The following is a 22,368-nucleotide window of genomic DNA, read 5'->3' as shown; positions in this document are numbered from 1 at the left end:
GGATGACATTAGCACAAATGGCCACCAGTATTTCCTCAGGATACCCCTTAGGAGATGAGTTAATGCTACCGTTGAATTTATTTTTTTAATTTTGGTTTAAGTGATTGAGACCCAGGGTCTCATAACCAGTCAGTGTGCAACTTCCACTGAACCACACCCCTAAACCCGCTTTAGCAAGTCCCAAGACAGGGCAACTCCTGCAAACATCAACCTTATGCTAGCCGTGCTCAAGAAGCAAAGGCTTTCCTTCAGTTCTTTGAAAACATCACAGGATCCATGCCTCAGGCCCACGGAACAAGCTGTTCTCTCCTCTGAACTGTTCTCCATAAGGCTATTGCTTAAGTATCCACTTAAAAAGTCCACCACTCAGAAAAGTCCATGCCTGAATCCTTCCTTGTATCTACCAAATTTAGCTAAACAATAACCAAGCTAATTAAGTGAAATGTTAAGAAATAGTTACTAGCAACTAAATGTTACTATGTGTTAGGTCCCATGCCCTACTTTTTACATACACTTTTAAAATTTAGCTTTCACAACAACCCATAGTACTTCCATTTAGAGATATGAAGATGAGTTTAAGAAATATGTGTTTGGTCACATAGTCTCTAGGTGGTAGAGGAAGAACTCAAGGATATGGCCTAAGTATTACATTCTCTATTTACATCCTACAAACTTTGGTTAAGTCTAGCATGCAACTGTCTATACCATGCTAACTTGTAAGATTATGATGCATCATATTAATATATTTCAAATGCTGAATTTGGAATGCTAAACTACCATAAATTATTATGAAGTCCTATACCAAACATGCCTAAAATCAGTGTAACAGATGGAAGTATGCTTCATGGGTCTTCAGGGAAGGCACTGTAGTGTGGGTACCCACCAACAAGAGCAATTATCAGGGCATCTTTTGAAAATTCAGTTATGGGTGACTTTCAAAAGTATAAACAAATCTGAAAACCTCATCAAAATGTTACATATAACGAAGATAAAATTGTTCCAAAGACATATTAGAAGACCTCAATAAGTTGGGGGATCCTTGCTTCTGGACTGGGCCACCATTACTATGCATCACTGAGAGCTCTAATCAGAGTGGCAGCAAATGCTCTTCAGCTCAGTACAGAAGGTCAATTCCCTGACCGTGGGGCCTGGTGAAAGTCGGCCCCACATCTCTCCTCACAGCCATGGTCAGAGCGATCACAGCACGGATGCAAACCTCACTGCACTGTAAGTCTTCATTTCCAGAACAAGAACACAGGTTTGTTCATATTCTTCCTTTCTACCACAACATGGTTAATGAACACCAACATGGTCAAAGATATGAGACAGTTTTCCATAAAAATAATTTGGGAAAAGCAAGGGTACACTTAAAAGCAAATTTTACAAGTGACTGACTACCCTAGGTCAGCTTTTCCACGGCAGCATCCACTCAGTTCACACGGCTAGTCTTCACCTTAGGTTCTCGGCACCAGCACAGCCCATTCTTGCCACATGGCACACGGTTAGCTTCTGCCTTTCCGGAGGGGCTGGTTTAGTGTGGGAAGCAGACACTGGCTAAGTTACTCATTACATGTCAAGTTTAATCAAAAACTGTTGAATGTAAAGAGAGAATTTAGTAGGCAGACTGCCTTGGGAAGTACTTCCTCGGCCAAAAACGAAAGCCTATAACTCCTTGCAGTGTATTTAGGAAGCCAGTAAATCCCAGCCATAAGCATATATAAGCATGTACCTCATGATACAACAAAACTACAGAAGAACTTGGAAAGGTTTCAAAGGTATCATCTTTCTGGTTCTCTTATCCATTGGTCACATTTCCCCACACACCTACTTGTAATAATAATATATATTTTAAAACCCATGTCTCAGATAGTAGTGAGCTCTGGCTACTGGGGTGCTGAAAGAGAATTTTGTTCTCTCGTCAGCATCTCTGGCTCTTCCAAGAAGCTATCCCTGCTTTTCCTGGCATCCTCTCTGCATTTTTGACCTCTTGTTCCATGTCTCCACTCTACCTGCTCCCGAACCCTACACTGTCGTATCAAACAGGGCTTCTGCTCTCTTGTACTTCATACATTTTTTGTTCGTGACTCCCCTTTTTAAGTCATGTATTTATTTTCATTTTCTGTGTAGGAGTGGTTTGCTGCATGTGCTCATGCACATCACATACATGCAGGGCCCACAGGGATCAGAAAAGAGCCCCTGGAACCCCTGGAGCTGGAGCTGGGGATGGTTGTAAGCTACCAGGTGAGTGCTGGGAACCCTGAGCCTTCTTCCAGCCCCTTGTGTCTCCCTTTTGAAAGCAGAGACTGACTGAGAGAGACCTTCTCATCTCATTACACGCTGTGGCCCTCTAACCTCTGTGCCGCCAACACTGTTCACAATAAGTGTACAGTTTATTTCACTAGCCGACATCCATGGCTGGCTGGGAGTGGAATTCTTCCCAAACACACTAACACTGAACATACCCTCATGTTCAAAATGAAATGACTCAGGCGAAAAAACAAAACGAGTAAACATGTATTGCGCAGCTTGAATCTTCCCCAGCATGACCTTGGTTAGTTAATATTTCTATGCATTTTCTACCTTGAATTTTCCTCTCCATACTTGTAAATAATTACATGTGCCATTTGTGCTTTTATTGTTTCCCCTCTCCCAACCCCATTGTTGCTCAGTTTGAATCTTTTAGAACTTAGCATTCATAAAAACCAATAGGGAGCCGTCATGAAAGTAAGCCAAAACGGGCTTTGTGTTTGAGAGCCTGAACATGGATCATTCTCATTAGAGAACATCCCGTCAGTTCCACACCCCATCCTCCCAATGTGAGTTACCCCTTCTCTCCAGCTCCTTCTCATATCTGCCTAGAAGACATTACTAAGGTGAGTAGATTCTGATACCATGTGATACATTCCCAAATGCATCACTCTGCCTGACCTAACCCTGTGACTACTACAGATAGGATCCATTGTATTAAATTTTAAACAAGGGGTAACTAATTAAACCAAAGTCACTCCAGAGAATCCGAAGTCAGTATGAAGCCGAGACACCAGCAGTGACATCTATCTCCCTGGAAGGTGTACATGTAAACACAAGCCTTCTCCTGTGATGGGCATCTCACCAAAAGCTCTGCCTAAAATGAATTATTTTGCACATTATGGTATGAAAGTCAAAAGCTCATGCAAGTAGGAAAGGTTGATAGCTGTAGATTGCATTACTCTAAATAAAGGAAGAATTGTTGCTGACATTGCCTTAAATATACTGCACAGTGACATGTGCTTGAAGGAATTACAGTTGTGTGGCACAAGTCAAAATCAAATTTATTTCAATCAACTACAGCATATTTTTAAAACAGAAAAAGCACATTAGGATACAAATATATAAAATGCCTTTATCAACTTTACTGTTTATGGACAAAATTTTAAATCTTTGCTTATTTGCAAGTAAAAAAATATGTATATTGGCAAAACTGGGATTATGTACATATTCACACACACACACACACACACACACACACACACACACACACACACACAAAAAATGATTTCACACATAGAAAAATTCCTGACCACTACTTCCTCAAAAATTTGTTGGGGAAAAAAATAGTAGGGAGGGATAAGCCCCTTACTAAATCACTACTAAATGTTTAAACCCATAAAGGAAAAAGTAACTGAGATTTAGACACAAATAACCCAAGAAAGAGAAGAAAATAAACAGGAGAATTAAGTCAGATGTGGTGCCAGCTGAATTCAGACTTTCAGAGTTTACAGGGCATTAATCTGATATATGCTAAATTAGGTTTTCAAATTCTATAATATTTGATTTCTTTTCTAAAACTGGTTTACCCTTAATCCCAGAAGTTTTTCTTTAAATGATAAACTACAATTCTAAGTGGGATTTCTACTCAACCAGGAGTGCTGTTGTTGTTGTTTTAAGTATTTATGAATCATATTTATGATTTTATCCTCCCTAAACATTACTTTTGACTTTAATAAAGTCAAGACTGATGTAAGAACTAAAAGATGGTTTACTGTGGATTAAATAATACTTATTTTGAAGCAAGGCCACTATTTGTCAACTAAAATAATGTCAGAAAACTTTTCAGACATCTGGGAGTTTCTTCTAACTTAAAAACCACAAGTCATAGCAAAATCACCAGGGATTTCAGAAGATAAACCCACATTAGAAACAGCCCCACAGTGCACATAGCCTACATTAGAACACAGCCCCACAGTGCACACAGCCTGCATTAGAACACAGCCCCACAATGCACACAGCTGACCACAGCCTAAACTAGAACACGGCCCCACAGTGCACAAACTGACCACAGCCTGCATTAGAACACAGCCCCACAGTACACACAGCTAACCACAGCCTAAACTAGAACACAGCCCCACAGTGCACACACTGACCACAGCCTAAACTAGAACACAGCCCCACAGTGCACACAGCCTGCATTAGAACACAGCCCCACAGTGCACACACTGACCACAGCCTGAACTAGAACACAGCTGACACAGTGTAACTTCCCTTGTCCTCACTATGAGAACACATCATTAACTTGAGGACAAGAGTATGATCTGACTTGCATCGGGAAGAGGTGGGAAGCTGGAGCTTCCCTCACTCCAATTCTTGTGGCTTCTGATCCACTTCCCAAGTGCCCCAAGTTCAAGACACACAGGGTCAACTGCGGAGCTCCGTCACTACCATTCCATTCACACTGAGGAGTACCGACGCGGCAGCTCTGCGAGATGTTCAAGCAGGTAGAAGACTGCACAGGACGCCGAGGCATTGTGTTAGAGTGCGCCTGCTGTGGCTTTAGAACCCTTAGGAATTCTCCAGGATAGGAACCATAAAACCTGACAAACCGGTCACAAGAAAGTCACCTCCACAGCATCAGTGCTTCCTTGCAGTGTGACCCAACCGGAACACAAACCACTTCAGAGTACCCTGAAACTCTTGTGGACAGGGACATGAGTGAGCCAGTCAAGGCCAGTCAGTAAAGTGAGGAGCAGAGTCTACAGTATAATGAAAAGCATCTAAGTCTCTTGACATGAGTCTGTATCCTACAACTTGACACTTATTTTGGCAATGTAATAGAAATTAAGACAGAAGGAAGAGCCACTTAGAGAGGGTGCTGGTTACACACCGTTGTATACATACACACAATCATGCAGGTAATGAATAAGAAATCCATTACAGTTTAAATGTTTTGTGATTTTTTTTCCTTGTGGTTTAAGACATTGTTAAGGAAGGAGCATCAAAGATGTTCTTTTTCTTTACCACAAAAGAAGTCAGAAAGAAAAAAAACACCCAACAAGATGAAGCCATCCAGAAACAGTGAGGAGGGCATTATACAGATCCACTTCTGGCCAACAGTGGAAGAGCCGCTATAAGAAAACAGACAAGCACTGGGCTGCTGATCAGGATGTCCTTTAATTTGATGTAATAGGAAACAGCCTAATGGACCAACAAAGCATGCTGCAATTATTAGAGTTCAGAGAAGAAACTGTGGTGATAGCAAAATACGAAGATGAAATATGGTTTGTGAAGGCAGCTTAAAGATGGAGACAAAAGACAAATCGATCTTGAAGAAAAGAGGGAGACACAAAAAAGTCATGGTGGGCAAAGTGAAACCTGCCTGGGAACAGGTGCTTGATCACAGCCCCAGAGCCTGCTCTAGCTGCCCTGGAAGATGGCTTGTTTGCTCTGCAGATATTTAGAACACAGCAGGCTGTAAGCACAGTGCAAGCAGCAAGGAGGGAAATGACACACAAGGACCCTGCCCTCTCGGACACTGGCTAACAGAAGAAATGGACAAGATACCTTTTGATTATGGCAGTTTCACTGAGAAGACAGTAAGGCAGGCAGATGAGGCAGGAAGTACTGGAAAGGCACACAGGGAAAGCCTCTAGAAGCTCACGTGGGAACTGACATCTAAAAGACAAGACAAACTCATGAGGATCTAAAAGGGCTAGGCTAAAGCAATGACCCAACAAGACAGCTGTGAGGAGACCACAGGCTCAGAGTATCTCAGGAGAGAAGGTCCATGTGGCTGTGTGTGGAGGTGGGAGATGTGGAGGGAGGCGCAGTCACAGAGGGAAGCAGGGACCACTAACAGGCATGGCTGCTATAAAGAATCTAGATATATCCTGAGGATAACAGCAAAAACAATGGAAGTTTAAAAGCTGAAAAAGAGCGGAGAGAGTCTGGCTATACACTAGAAGGTTTACAAAGACTGGCCTGTATGTCAAGTCAGGACTTTAGCAGGATCAGTGTAGAAGCAGACGACTACTCTGGAGAATAATGGCTGATGCCCAATAAGCACCTTTGATTTGGACACTGACTGTGAGTGGAGAGGAATGGAGAGGAAGAGATGACAGTTCCCATGTGCATTGAACACCAACTGGGTGTTCTTATAGAGGAGATGTGGGGTGTGAGGGCCAGGGAAAAGAAGAAATCAAAGAACATTCAAATCCACATAATGGAAGAGCCATTAGTTGAAAAAAAGGACACAAAAGAAAAATGGAGGAAGAGGAAAATCAGAATTTCTATTTTGCATATGGTAAATTTAAAATGTTAATTTAACATCAAATGATATCTGAAATAGGCATTCTGATATTCAAGTCTGCCATCCAGGAGAAGAGTTGGAGCTAACGGTGTCATGTTGGTAGCAGAAGCATTTTGAAGTTATACAAAAGGCTGATACTGGATGAATTTCCTGAGAGTGATACCAGATACAGAAAAAGGGGCAGTACCCCAACTAAGAGGATGTTCTAGCTCTTGGAGATGGCACACAGAGCAGAGAACTCACTGAGCACCAGCCAGACACACGGAGGGGCTCCCAAGGGCTCATGGAATGAGGAAACCAAGCTCCAAGTGGTGCCAGCTTCTGAGACAGACAATGACTGAAAATCACTGCCAGCCCTAAGAAGGCGGAGGCCACTGGGCTCCTGCCAGGAGCAAGGACAGGTGCTGAGGAGAGGGCCAGGGGACACAATGTCAGCACCTGTGATGGCAAGGGATGAGACATCATCACAAGTGAGGAGTAAAACAGCTGCTGAGCCACCGATGACACAATCAACCCCAAAACTCTTGTTGCCCATCGACAGGATACAAGGCCCAGGTTAGGAACTGGAACGGAACTAAAGGTGTGTGCTCAGAATTTCAGCACCCAAGTTCTTGCCAGAGTGGTATTCTAATCCTGGATTTGTGGAATGTTTCCAAAACTTTACTCACAAGGAACCAAAACACTTTGGTAAGCTTCATGTCCTACAGAGCTTCCTGCAGTTCACACACAGACATATAAAACTCACATACAAAGACACAGACACATACATACAGAGAGAGGGAGAGACAGACACAAAGACAGACAGACGGAGGGAGAAGGAGAGAGAAACAGAAAAAGAAAAAAAAAGGCACACATCTTTAGTCCAGCCTTGCAGATATCAAAAAAGAAAAATGGAGCCAGGCGGTGGTGGCACATACCTTTAATCCCAGCACTTGGAAGATAGAAGCAGGTGAATCTCTGTGAGTTCGAGGCCAGCCTGGTCTACAAGAGCCAGTTCCAGGACAGGCTCCAAAGCTACAGAGAAACCCGTCTTGAAAAACCAAAAAAGAAAAAAAAAAAGAAAAGAAAAAGAAAAACGGAGAAACAGAAGTGAGCCAGCACAGCAGAAAAACAACGCTGACGTGGGGAACACCGTTTCGTTATATAAAGCCATAGAGAAGGTGACAGTAAAAGGTAAAAAACACGAAGGTTTCCACAAAGAAAAGGAGCTGCAAGCGTGAAGTGGCCTCAAGACTCCCCAAAGCTAACACGGGCAGCAGCTCTCCTAAACACTGTCTGTTTCCCCCAGTCCAGAGCTACCCATGGGTGAGAGCCTGGAAGAAAATGGAGAAGAATTTTGCTCAGATTCACACAGATATGTGAAAACAGACCTGGAGCATGAAACCAAGTCTGTGTTGACTCAACACCACTGTCTCTTTCCACGACGGTAACACGTGTGATGGCATATGTTCACATTACAGTAAGAACAAATTTTGTAAAAAGGGTATGCCATTCACAACTTGGAGTGCTTTGAGTCAGCAAGCTTTTGTTCACTTTGCAAAGGTCAACTAAAAATCTAAAGTAAACATTATGATACTTTTGTCTCGCTGATTTGTTTTTCTTTTGAGATAGGGTCTCACTATCTAGCCTTGGCTGGCTGAACTCACTCTGTAGACCAGGCACAGAGATCCGCCTGCCTCTGCCTCCGAAGTGCTGGAATTGAAGACGTGCACCATCAACGCCCAGACATGCCCTGCTTTTATACCTTTTAAAACCCTAGGTAACAGCTAGTGTTACACAGATCTGTTTAAAGAAATAAAAATCTGAAGTTATAGAACCTCTTTGAAACACAGACACATACACACACTCACGGACATGGACACACAGACACAGGTACACACATACATACATGGACACACATGAATATGGACAGGGCCATTCTTCCAACCTACTTGAGAGTAAGTGGCAGGCATGATACCTCAGTGCTGGGATAACATTCAGTATTTAATACCTGGAATGCTAGGTATAAGCTACTAGGATAAAGCTGATTTTAGGCCTTTTTAGTGAATTTAGGTCAAATACATAATATGCAAGCAATGTACACAATGTAAACATTCATAGCAAATATAAGTTATACATATAAATAGTTAATATCTGGCATGTTTTATATACACACATAAAATAAATTAGATATAGGTGTTTGTATGTGCATACTTACCTTTTGAAAACACGAGACTGCACTGGTACCTCCAACTTCAGCCCAATACCACAAGATTTATTCTATTCTTCACCCGTTGTAACTTCATTCTCCAAGTTTCTCCAAGAGTGAGAAACCAAGTTTCTACTACCCTTCATTTTTTCCCACTTACCCTTGAGTCCAATCATCTGTGTTAGTAATTGGTCTTGTTGCTACAACAAAATACTTTCTTTATTTAGATCCACGGTTTCAGACAGTCACAGTCACTTACTACAGAAAGGCAAAGTAGACATCTCTGTCAGTAATGCTGGAACTGTGTGACGATGGCTTGATTCATACAGCATGAACCAGGAAGTGATGTGTGCTGTGAATACCACCGAGGAATAAAGAAACTGCCTTGGCCTGTTTATAGGGCAGAACTTAGGTAGGTGGGGAAAACTAAACTGGATGCTGGGAGAAAGAAAGAGGAGTTAAGGAGAAGCCATGTAGCCCCGCCAGAGACAGATGCCAGAACTCTAGCCAGTAAGCCACAGCCACGTGGCAATACACAGATTAATGAAGATGGATTGAATTAAAATATAAATGTTAGCCAATAAGAAGCTAGAGCTAATGGGCCAAGCAGTGATTTAAATAATACAGCTTATGTGTGATTATTTCGGGGCTGAGTGGCTGGGAACAAACAAGCGGCCTTCTTACAAGGAAGTGGAAAGCCTGGGGTCAAAATGAGGGGGAGGTATTACATTCAAAGGCTTACCCCTGGTGGCCTATACCTACCACCTAGATTTTTCATGTTTCAGGGTTACACGCCTTTCCAAAACAGAACCACTAGCTGGAAACTAAGCACAAATGGGGGAAGAGGCATTCCAGATTCACACATAGCATTTGATCTTTGGGCCCCAAGAGCTCAGTGTACTTCCAAAATCTCCATAGTTTTAACAGTCCTGACACTATTTAAAACTTTTACATCCCTTTGGAGACTCAGGCTAACTCTTAGCTATAAAGGCCAGGAAAGTCAAGAAGAAAATCACACATACAGTGGCACAGAGTAAATACTTCCATCCCCAAAGGAGAAGGACGTCAATAACACGGACAAGAGACCAGCAGGAAGAACATTAAACCTACAGTCCACATCTGGCACGTGGTGCCTGTGGTGGCAACTGTGTGGGCTTTGGCAGTCATGGGAAGCCCCACCCCTACGCCCCTGGAGTCTGGAGCACATGCAGCCCCCTCTCAGGCCTCATCTCCTCAGAGCCTACAAGTTGCCCTGGCAGATGTTCCTCAAACATGCTGTGACCTCCAAGTAAGACGTCCCCTCACACTGTGGTACACTAGCTCAGATGCTCCGTGAGAAGACTTTGCCCGTCCTCACTGCCCGTCCTCGCTGGCTTTCTTTGCAAGTTTTGCTCCAGCCTTCATGCAGCCACAGCTTGTACATTCTGAGTGCTCACAGAGCCAGCAGCACAGGAGAACGAGCTCTGTGCCAGCCTGAGTTACACCCGGCCACACGGTCAGGTACCAGTGCAGCAAAGCCACTTCTTAACCAGCCTCTAAGAGTCTCTCTGGCTGATCAGTCTTTCACGTGAGCTTGCATGCTTATGCCCTGGAGCCTGTGGGTAAGGACTTACCTTGAAGGCACTTTCCTATAGTCCGGGAGTTCATCAGTTCTCACGCCACACTGCTTGTACAAGCTTCTTCTTCAAACTGCCTGCTTCCCATAATTTCTACTCTGCTTTGTTCTCCAAATCTTCACTATAAATCTGTTTAAAAGTAGCCTAAAATAACTGGGCTACAACCTGAAACAACCAGGATACAACCTGAAACAACAGGGCTACAACCTAGACCAACAGGGCTACAACCAAAAACAACTCGGCTACAACGAGAACAACCGGACTACAACCCGAAACAACCAGGCTACAACCAGAACAACCAGGCTACAACCCGAAACAACAGCACTACAACAAGAAACAACAGAGCTACAAGAAACAACCGGGCTACAAACAGAAACAACTGAGCTGCAACCTGAAATAACCAGGCTACAACCTAAAACAACTGGGCTAAAACCTTAAACAACTGGGTTACAACTAGAACAATTGGGCTACAACCTGAAACAACTAAGCTATAATCAGAAACAAACAGGCTACAAGCTGAAACAACTGGGCTACAACCTGAAACAACAGGGCTACAACCCAAAACAATAGGGCTACAACCTGAATGCTGTGTTGTTTAGAAATTTATTCCACCCAAAAAATTAACTCATCCAAACAGAGTTCTTGTTCCTGTCTAGAGGTTCATGAACCAGGCCTTCATTGTCTGCACTGTTGGCATACTGGTCTTCTGAACTCACCCAAATGGCCCATTATTCTCAGCTTACAATATTATAAGTCTGGCCTGTAGCTTCAATTTTTTTCCACAATCTGTTAGTCACAAAAATTTACAATCTAAAATGTCTAGGTTCAACACAGCAATTATCCTATTTATTGGTACTAATTATTTTTTATGCCTGAGGTGGAAATGCCCATGATAAACAACGTAAGTGCAGAAAGTCTATCATGGCATCATGCCTATTGTGCAACAAGGCACGGCTACCAGTTCAACTCCATCCTTAGCACCGGGGTTGGCTACTTCATCCTAACAAGGAGATAGATTCATACCGGTGGTGGGCAGAACCTTCAAAGGCCTGCCCGCAGCACCTAGATTCAATGCCATAAACATTTTCAAGAAGTGCCAACATCTACTTTGAAACCAAACATGCAAAACATGGACTTGTGATGGACATTCTTCACTCAATTCATAACTAAAGACTGTATTTCTACATCTTTTCATTGTCTGTGGGTCTGGTTCAGTATCTCATAGATGGAAGCATGGTCATTCATTTCTATGGGCATTTGTTAAAGGTTTGCAATTTGCCCATGGTTGTTTTCCTGTAAGTAATCAACTTGAGACTTCTGGTTACTTTTAATGAACCTAACATTTATTTCTTCTTAACATTAAGACCTGTTTATGTATTAAAGATAAAGGTCCCCTTCATTTATTTGTGTCTTCTCTACTGCATGAACTTGAGTTCCAAACTCCTCGGTACACAGAGGGCGCCCTGACAGAGACATCACCATACAGACAGACTTGAGGGGTGGACTCCAGTGGTGCTCTCTGCAGCGGTTTAGGCTACTGACAGCTCTCTCCTCAGGTTTCACACGGAAGCAGCTCTGGAACTGTCTGTTAGGTATATTCATCTTGATTTGCCTGTGAAAATTTCTGCAACTAGAAAACACCCCACACAACATGGCAGGAGGTAAGAAAGTGGGGTCAGCACAACACTGTTCACAAGGGTCCGCCTGAGACTTAGGCACACTGCATTTTACTTCTACAGTAAGCATGCCTGCAGGGCGTAAGTTTTATGTTTCTGTGTAGAGACTTTATTTCAGATTTTTCCAGAAGATTCTTCAGAATCTACTTCCTCTTTCTAGATCCATTGTCTGGGTCAGCATTCATCCTTCTTACATTATTCGTGATCTGAGAGACTTTTTTTCCTTCCACCCCCCTTCCTCTCTCTCTTTCTTTGAGACAGATTTTACAATGTAGCCCAGGATAGCTTCAAACTCCTGCCTCTGCCTCCTACTGCTGTGGTTCCAGGCACACCACCACACCTGCTGGTTTCACAAGGGTCATACCTAAATATAATAAAAGCTATTTACAGCAAACCGACAGCTAACATCAAACTAAACGGAGAGAAACTCAAAGCCATCCCACTAAAGTCAGGAACACGACAAGGCTGTCCACTCTCTCCATACCTCTTCAATATAGTGCTTGAAGTTTTAGCAATAGCAATAAGACAACATAAGGGGATCAAGGGGATTCGAATTGGAAAGGAAGAAGTTAAACTTTCATTATTTGCAGATGATATGATAGTGTACATAAGCGACCCCAAAAACTCCACCAAAGAACTCCACTTTCTAGGCAAAGGAGTCCTAACTTTCTCTATGTCCTCATATGTCAGTTAATCCTCCCTTGCTCCAATTCCTCTGATCATAATGACTGGTAACCAAAACACAGAAACTTGATGCAAACACTGGTTTTTGCGTGCTGCCATAACTAAGAGTGAGAGCAGTGAGGGAAAGAAAGGTCTTTAAGGAGATCTAAGACAACTAGAGTTCCACATGGAAAATCAACATGGAAAAAGTCGGCTTCGTTCACAGTGTGTGGGGGGGGAATATTTAAACACACGTATCTCAAGGATAGAGGTAACTTTGAAGACAACGAAGAACTGAGGATTATCTGTCTTATCTTTATCTATCATATTATTTTGCTGAGACTATAAGCCTAATTAGTCAAAGGCTCACATATCTTGTACAGTGACATTAGGGAAGAGCTTGTAAACAACTGTTTCCTTATCTCTACTACATTGCTCTCTCCTGTGCACTCTAGGGGGAGAAGAAAGAGCTGCGTGGCTCATCGTCGGTATCACTTTTGCAGCAATGCAGAATTTTGTCCATATATTTTACCTTCTTCAAGCAGATAACCCAAATTTGTAGATTTGGGGACAAATGAATTTGGCAAAGAAAAGTATGTCTTTTTCCCAAGAGCTATGTCTATACACATGTACACCACGAGACACCTCAGACAGTAAAGGAGGTTCTTGGGGAAAAAGATGACCACATCATGGAAGCACTGGGGACTGCAGCGTCTCCCAAGTGATTCGGTTTTGGAATACCACTTTAAGTCTGGAGTGGTTAGATTCAATTATGCTTACTTGTATTCATTCACTTGAAAAACAGAATGTAACCACGCTGTAATTTTTATATTGCCTGAAAGATTTTCCTGGGGTAGATAAGCTGTAGGAGAAAGAATAAAAATAAGAGTTAACAGGAAAACATCAAGAATAAGAGAAGGAAATCACCAATAAAATAAAGACTAGGAAATGCAAAAGAAGAATGAAGAAAAGGTCTGAAGAAAACCATAAAAAATACAAATCAGTAAACCAGTGGTTCTCAACCTGTGGGTCATAACCCCTTTGAGGGTAGCATATTGGCTACCCTGCCTATAAGATATTTAAATTATAATTCATAACTAGCAAAATTACAGTTATGAAATAGCAAAAGGGGGTCACCATAACATAAGGAACTGTATTAAAGGGCCACAGCATTAGGAAGGTTGAGAGTCACTCCAATAAATAAATGTTTCTCAATGAAAAAAAAAAAGCATGCTCCAAAAATACAAATTTGAAATTTCCTGTATAAAAATAAGGGCAAAACCCCATTTACTTTCAAATAGAAAGAATGCTGTTTAAAATGGCATATTAACAGGTGAGAGAGCTGGTGCTGGGTCAGTCATAAGAAGGGAAAGCTAGCCCTGACCGTCACCGCAGCAGCTCACAAGAAAGTAGCCTGTTTCCTGTCAGGTCAGAACACTAGAGCTGATCCTGTTGGCGGTGGGGTGGGAGGCAGATATGCAGGTGAGTCAGCCCTGAGGGCAGGAGAGCTGACTTTGCACCCGGTCCTTTGTCTACCATGCAGTCAGTGACATGAAAATTGGAAAGATGCCCTCCCCCTTAGCACCTTGCTACCTGTGGCAGGTGAGAGAGCAGGCTCTGAGGTCACAGAGTGAGAGAACCAGCCCTGTGTTATACCAGCTACAACACAATGGAGAGTGGGCCCTATTGACCGTGCTGAGTTAACAGGGTTTCAAGTGAGCCAGCCCTGAGGGGGCACAAGAACAGGAGAGCTCACCTTGTATGTCCCCTAAAGAGATCAATAAAGAGGGCCTGCACCTTGCCTGGACAAACAGCAGAGCTGGCCCTGGTGTGAGTAAGGGGGACCCAGGACTGAGGGTCTGAGAGCAAGGGCACTGGCCCCGCTCCCGGCTGTGGGCTGCACTGATGAGCAGGCAGGAGCAGCGCTAGAGAGCTCGCCTGGGTAGTGTTGAGGGGGAAGGAGCAAACTGACCAACCCAGCTCCCCCTCAAGCCCACCCCAACACCCACAGAATCTGAACTGTTGGAGCATAGGAAGGGAACAAACCCACAGATCCTAACCAGCAGGATCTCCAGGACACAGGACAACATCAGCATACCCAGAAGAGTCCTGAGTAAGAGCTTATTGGTGGTGTAGCAGAAACCAGAGGCCTAGAGCCAGATGAATGACCAGAGGCAATGCACACTTGCAATTAAAGATGAATGGACTAATGGGTAAACTGTGGGTCTCAAGGGGCCACACTAGAGCTTCCATGACAAGGTTCTACTTTTTTATTTGCTTTTGTTTTTAGTTTTTGGCATTTCTTTTGAATTTGGTTTTGTTTAGGGGGAGGTTGCCAGGGCAGAGGGAGGATGTGAGAGGACATTGAGATAGTGGGATTGGGGTGCATGATGTGAAATCCACAGAGAATCAATAAAAGTAAAATAAATTAAAAATGGTACATTAAGATCACTCAGTGGGTGAAGGCACCAGTTTAATCTCCAGAAGCCACCTGGTGGAGAGAAGCAACTACTGCAAGTTCTCTTCCTACCTACATATGGACGCTCTAGCACCATGCACACACACACACACACACACACACACACACACACACACTAAATGTGAGGGGAAAGGGCACATTAAAAACCATGTGTTATGGTATACACAGCTGTTGCCTCAGTACCTGGATGGTGGAGGTAATAAGAAAATGCATTAAAGACCAGCCTGGGTCACACAAAGAAGATTTGACTCAAACACCAAATCCAAGGCCAGGAAGATGGTTAGGCAGTTAAAGGGGGCTCCCAGCATGCTCACGAACCTGAGCTGGATTTCCAAAACCACATGGTGAGATGTTGAGGGCTGTGGAAGTATAAAGCAGGTGACAGCTAGTGTTCAGATGTCAACCACCTGAGGACCGATTCTCTGATGGAGGAAAATCCCATCTGGGAAAGGCCTGTGGGACCACTGGCTCTGGAAACTGTTCCCGTCTGTAATTCTGTAATTTCACATTTGCTACAGCAGCTATGTTGTCTCCCCAACACCTGCACTGTTAGGGTGTAATTTCATGTGGCATGTATATGTAATCTCAAGCTTATGGATATATATGTGTGTGTATACATATATATATATATTTATATTTGTGGGTGGTCAGGAAGATGATTCTCATAAAGATATATAATTTTGATATATAGAAAATATACTAGGACATGCTGCATGACTAGACCTATTGTCCTGTGAGAACAGTAAGACACCGAAAAAGCTACTTTGTTCCTTTTACTCAAACTACATACAATTAGCTCATGTTCACCTCAAAACTAGACTGAATATTTCTATAAAAGAATCATAAAAAATACAAAAACTTCACAGATATGTATAAGGTCAGAGTCACATATGTCCACCCAAGGTTATTAATGCAAAGCATCCTAAAAATACGATGCCAATTTCTCTAACTAGGCTGACAACGCAGGCCAGTAGTCACTTTCTACTAAATTCCTTAGCAACTAACACTCTACACACACTTCTAATCTCAGTTTATGATATAAAACTCAAAGTCCAGCTAACTGTTTATTGTTTAGATCACAAATAATAACAATTAATCAATTAACCAAGTCCAAAGAAATTTACTCTTATGTCCAGCTACTGCAGGTAAAGTTTCATAGTTAGCCAAGGCTGCAAAGGATGGTCTGCCTTGCAGCCAAGGTTACAAGGTTCCCCCTTTTTTATGTTCTAGAGTTACATACAGGATAGGGAATATATTTTAAAGGCTGAGACATTTTCACTGCCACTGTCGGGGAAGGTGCCAAGCACCATGGCTCCGCTACTGCATTGCCATGGTAAATGGTTCAGCCACTTATCATTTACCCAAGTAATGTGCTATGGCCAATGAGATATACAATTCTTATAACTTTTTTTCTTATTGCCTAATCCTCCTGTTTAAAAAAATGTATTTAAACAAGGTGAACAAGGAAGCAAGAAGAACTGAAACAGAGAATTGAAACAAAGGAGAATTAGAAGCTGTAGAGGTAGATATGGGGCTACAGAACAATAATCAACATGATCTTCAGATCACATATGTGACTCTTTACCCTCAGAGAGAAAAAGATGAGCTTGGTTTCACTTTGTTGCACTTCTTCCTGGAACTCTGGCTGTAGCCTTGAGAGCAGGCCCTTCAGAGTACTGCCAGTGAAGTTAGAACCAACTATGCCAGCTCTCCTACGGCCTCCACACGTGTGCTGTGCCATCCCCCAGCAAATACGTAATGTGACAAAAGACAAAACAACCTTAAAATCCAACACAATGCAAATAAAGAACATATTAAACACAAAGGTCACTTATCAAACTCAAAATCCTACATTATCCATGTCCCAGTTCCAGAAAGGTCAAAACTGAAGGGCAAAAAGGGGTCAGTGAAAGATGCTGGCGGCAAATGAGGAAGTAAGCATCAAGAAACTCTGAAGGTGCTGGAATGTTCCGCATGTTGGCTACTGTGTATGTTACCTTACATAAGCAATTATTAAAATCTGTAGAACTATACACATTTTTTAAAAGGTAAATTTTACTGTATTGACCTTACTCCTTAACTTTAAAGTGGCAGATTTGTGACTTCTGCTAAGAAGTCAAAGTTGCTCCATGCTGGATTAACTGATGCTGAAACAGTCAGCCAAGAGTCTGAGAGACAGCAACGGTCCCGGGAGGTTCTAAGCTGTAGGAGATATTTACACATGTTCAAGACCTTATACTAGAGTTAGACACCAAATTATTTATTAGTAGGGGCTCACATGAAGTGACGGCCTTTGCTGTGGGAACAGCAGGAAATATTAACATTCCATCCCATGCCTTTTAGTGGGGACATATTTGAGGATGTCATTTTTCGCTGGCTTTTAAATTTCCTGATAGTTACAAAACATCTCACATAGATACCTCATCTGCTTTTCCCAGTAATTCAGCAAGGCTGGCTAGGTGACACACTTGCATACAGCCCACCTTACAGATGAGCGAACAAGGCCCAGTATTTTATATGACATCTCTATAGTCCTGAAATCAGCGTAAAGTCAGGAAATGAAGCATGGTATTCTGATTCCAAATCTACTAATGTTTTTCTACCCACATTAGGGCACAGTGAACGTTACCATACCTAGAACTCTTCCCGCACCACAACTCCAGCTCTGAAACTTCTGAAGGACTTCCATAAAATCAGCTGCAGGTACAGCAGAAACAGGGCTTTCCAGAAGGGAAGCTACTGCTCAGAGAGAAAGGAGAGCAAACAGTTCCTACATGGCCGACACAACACTCTCTGGGGCAGGCAGCACTGCTCCCGCATACATGGAGTGGGGCTGGGTCAGGAGACACTGAGGTTTCGCTGTTCATCAAGGATAGAAATCAGATTCTCATCCAAGACTCTCCCTTTACACTCTGGATCCTCACCCCCTTGAGTCTATAGATTTGTGAAGAATGAGACAAAATTTCAGTAGTTTCAAATATAGCTTTGAATCTCAACATAAAAAATATTTTAAAAGGTATTATGCTGCCTGTAGCTTTTGTTCATCTCTAGACCAGGGGTTAAGTACTTTTGTTTTGCTTTTGGACGTGTGTCCAGCCACTCTGCTGCTTTGAGGAGGAAGGCTGTGTTCTCCAACCTTAGTGTTCTGATGCAAGCATTCTCTTCTGTGTCCACGAGGTGCTGGGATACAAACCAACGTAGTCCAGAGACCAAAGCGAACAATATGCAAAACAAGCAAAGATGTAGCCCTGGGAATTGTAATGTTTCCCTTAGAATGCTAGCCCTAATTTAAAATGGTATACTAGCTGCTTCTATTTTGTGGAGGGATAAGGAAGAAGAAATGCTTTATTCTGAAAGCAACCTTCCAAACCCTCACAGAATAATTACCATGAACACACTTGAGAGTGAGGGTGGCACCGAGGGTGATTTTAATGCTGCTTTCTGGTTTATTTCTCTTTAATGGCTATTATTTAGAAAACCCAGGAAGGAAGAAATATAATTTTGATTGATTTTTATCATTATCAGCATCTAAATACTGTGTGTGTGTGTGTGTGTGTGTGTGTGTGTGTGTGTGTGTGTGTAAAGAGAGAGAAATGCAAAATGTACATCATTGTCTTGCTGGAATATAACTTGGAAAATGAAGTTCATTTTGCTTGTCAAGTGCAGATAAAAGGAAGAAGGAAAGGAACAGTTTAAATGTAAAAGGCACCTTTTCCCTAACTCCTGCACTAGTTCACACAATAAGATAAATAATTCAGCTGCCTGGAACTTCCCCTGTGCAGAGCATGGCCATAGACCAGGGGTGGTTTCACTTCGAATTTGTATTGCCTTTAGTCAACCCACTTCATCTGCATTTCTAACGCCTGCTGCCATCAGCTGGGAAGATGCTGGTCTCTCTATAATCACCTTTTATCTCCATTCTATCCAGCTAACAAAAAGATTACATAATAGAATACAACTGCCTGGCCTAAAAGAGATGGGGAGTGGAGAGCTTCTGGAAAGTACTTCGCTTTATCTTATCAAGGTACTTTTTTAAAGGAGATTATTTATAAAAAATGGTGTCATGTTTTATCGTCTATATACATAAAATATGAAATATCAACACTGTTTGTAAGAAAACACTTCTTCTGCATGAATACCTGTTTCAGTGCAAATGGAAGAAAAGTAAGTACCAAGAGGAATAAGATTTGTAAAACACACAATCATCCCTTCGGGTTTATTATTACTGACTGCATTATTTGTATTAACATGATGGTTTTTCAGCTTCCACTCAAATGGACAAACTGCAGTCAGATCTGGGCCGGCAGTCAGTCTACTGTCAACAGCCCATATTACCCACCCTGTGCCACTGCTCGGTGGGGACAGTTACAGCTGACTGAGGGGAGGAGGGAACTTGAGAGCAGTGGGCAAAGCAGACAGACGGAGCACTTTCCATCCTGCCAGCATCGGTATCCTCCCGTCAGAGAATCAATCTCACTAGCAATGCAATGATCATATCTGCTGTCTGACTCCCAATGTGCATGTACACTCCATCCCCCGTGTCTACCTTACCTCAAGGTACATGAGAAACATGCAGTAAATACCTCTTACCCAAACAAATGTACAATGCCCAACCATGCTGGATTAGAGGGGAAACCGAAGGAAGATTTATACTAGTCTGGCGCGTGTGTGCTCGTGCATGTGTGTGCATGTGTGTGTGGACTGATGCTGTTTTGTTTTTTTCAAGGTTTCTCTGTATAGCCCTGAACACAAGAGAACCACCTGCTTCTGCCTTCTGAGTGCTGGGATTAAAGGTGTGCGCCACCAGGCTCAGCTTGCTTCTGAGTATATTTTTATTTTATATGTACACACAAGATCCTATCCACTAAGGATTACCACAGAACAATATTTTCTAGGTAAACTGATTCCCTCAGACAATAACCAACCACTCCTTAAAATATAAAGAGAAGCTGTTCCACATATTTAAAATGAGTCATTTAGACAGGTGTGTATGTGTGTAGGGGGGGGTGCTTACCTTTAATCCCAGCACTCAGGAAGCAGAGGCAGGCAGATCTCTGTGAGTTCCAGGACAACCCATATTACACAGAGAAATTCCATCTCAAAAAACAAACAAACAAATAAAAGATTTCCTCTGCTATACAGACAACCCAGACATTTGCTTTCTCATCTGACTACAATTGAGAACCATGCGGCTATGTTAATGACGTCACTGGCCCCCAGAGAACTGAGGTCCTGGTGGTAGGAGGTGGACATTGAAAAGGTTACATAGATCAGGGCAGTGGTAGTGAACACCTTTAATGCAAGCACTTGGCAGACAATCGTTAGCGTTTGAGGTCAGCCTGATCTACAGAGTGAATTCCTGGAGAGCTAGGGCTACACAGAGAAGCCCTGGGGGGGGGGGGGGAACACCAACAAACAAACAGACTTCACAGATAGATAATTGTTTAAAATGACAATAACAAATTTGAAGGAGCAGGATAATGTTCCAGAAATGAGGCTGGAGTTAAAAAGATCTCTCAGGAAAAAAAAAATCTCTGAAAAAATGATACATATACTGGAGCCTATGAGGAGAGAGAAAGAGTAGGAGCATGCTCAGAGGCCTCCAGAGCAGCTTCATCTATGCTATACCTAGATGCTCCTGGGTTCTTTTCCTACCACCTCCCTGTCTGGCTCTTTTCTTGCCTTAGTATCTGTTATGGTCCAAATACAAAAGAACCTTCTTCACTGGCTGTGGGCAGGATGCCAATGGCCTGGCTTTTGGGAAGGAGCTGGATCCTGAGGATTCTGTCTTAATCGATGGATGAGTTTCCTGGTAGAAAGTAGAAGGTGAAGATGGAGGATGCAGGACTGCTAAGGTGTCCTTGGAAGCTGACAGTCTTCTGTGCGCCCTATGGAGTTCCAGCTGCACACTTCCAGCTGTGGCCTCCTGCCCCGGCACAGGTCTGGAGTCAGCAGGACAAGGTCTCTGCACCGGATTCTCTAGAGCCATGGGTAGTCGTGGATCTCTTCTGACGTCAGGTCTCTGCACCGGATTCTCTAGAGCCATGGGTAGTCGTGGATCTCTCCTGAAATCAAGCTTTTTGTCACAACAATAAGAAACTGTCACAGAACTTGTCAGTTGTCCGTTTGCTGCTCCGTGAAGCACAACTTCCCCAGTATTTCTGTAGCTTGCTCTCTCACAGTCTTCAAGTGTCTAATCAAATACTCTTTTTTTTCTAATCAAATATTCTTAAATGAAACTCAGAGCTACCACTTTATAAACAATTGCAAACCCTCTTTCTTCATTTTTCCTTATGGTCATATACTATCCAACAACTTTCCAAGCAACGACAGTCTGCATATGTTACTTCATAAGACCATACCACCTACTGACACCATGGCCACCTGGTTTAGGTTAGCACTCTATGAAACGCTTGTACCACAATGAAATCACCTGATTCTGCACTTCTCAGGAAGGCACAGATATTTTCTCAACAGGACACACATATTTTGGATTATAAAACTGTAAGTGCTTGCTGTTACATTCTTTCACTAGAATGTGAGCTCCGCACAGCTCTGTCCTTTGTTAAATAAAGGAGCTGGTGAAGCCATTACTCTCTCAGAACAGAAGACATGGGTAAAAAGAAGGTGGCACAAGGTAAGTGTGGAAAGGGGACAAGGAACAGGCCATGCAAAACTGTGCAAGCTTAAAATGAATGGTACTGGCATTTTTCTAAAACAATCCATTAAAGAATTTTAGGCAGGAAATCAACACTATGAGCCTATCTTTTTTTTTTTTAAATCATGTTAACTCCCAAACAGAGAAGGGGCAAGAGATGAAGAGAACCTGGGACACAGCTCAGCTGTGATGGAGGAAGGTAATTGGTTAATTATAATAAACAAACTGCTTGGCCTCATAGCTTAGAACATAGGTGGGTGGAATAAACAGAATAGGATGCTGGGCGGAAGAGGAAGTGAGGTCAGACTCTGCTCTGCTCCCAGAGAGACTCTGCTCTGCTCCCAGGGAGAGCCGACAGCTCGGGAGCAGAGACGCCACGCTCAGCTCTCCCAGAGAGACCCAACAGCTCTGCTCTCTGGAGCAGAGACACCAGGATGGACGGAGGCTAGAATCTTCCTGGTAAGCGCACCTTGGGGTGCTTACACACATCATTAGAAATGGGCTAGTCCAGGTGCGAGAATTAGCC

At 42.8% G+C, this 22,368-nt stretch overlaps 1 protein-coding gene across 8 annotated transcripts in view; it reads right to left on the bottom strand.

The window, feature by feature from the left end:
- The window catches only part of Slc10a7 (solute carrier family 10 member 7), a 229,063-nt gene that overhangs the window by 113,828 nt on the left and 92,867 nt on the right, over positions 1–22,368 (bottom strand). Inside the window, exon 6 of one of the 8 annotated variants that reach the window (XM_050161534.1) lies at positions 20,597–21,260. The exons of the other annotated variants lie outside the window; for them this stretch is intronic. Coding sequence (XP_050017491.1) covers positions 20,868–21,260 — 393 coding nt within the window. The 3' untranslated portion in view covers positions 20,597–20,867. Of the gene's footprint in view, positions 1–20,596; positions 21,261–22,368 lie in introns of those variants that run through there. 8 annotated transcript variants of the gene reach the window in all.

The sequence above is a fragment of the Alexandromys fortis genome, unplaced genomic scaffold, assembly GCF_014885135.2.
Source record: "Alexandromys fortis isolate MF-2015 unplaced genomic scaffold, M_Fortis_MF-2015_v1.1 scaffold_127, whole genome shotgun sequence".
Classification (NCBI taxonomy): Eukaryota; Metazoa; Chordata; class Mammalia; order Rodentia; family Cricetidae; genus Alexandromys; species Alexandromys fortis.
The sequence above is the reverse complement of the archived record's forward strand: the minus strand, read 5'-3'. Positions and strand labels throughout refer to the sequence as shown.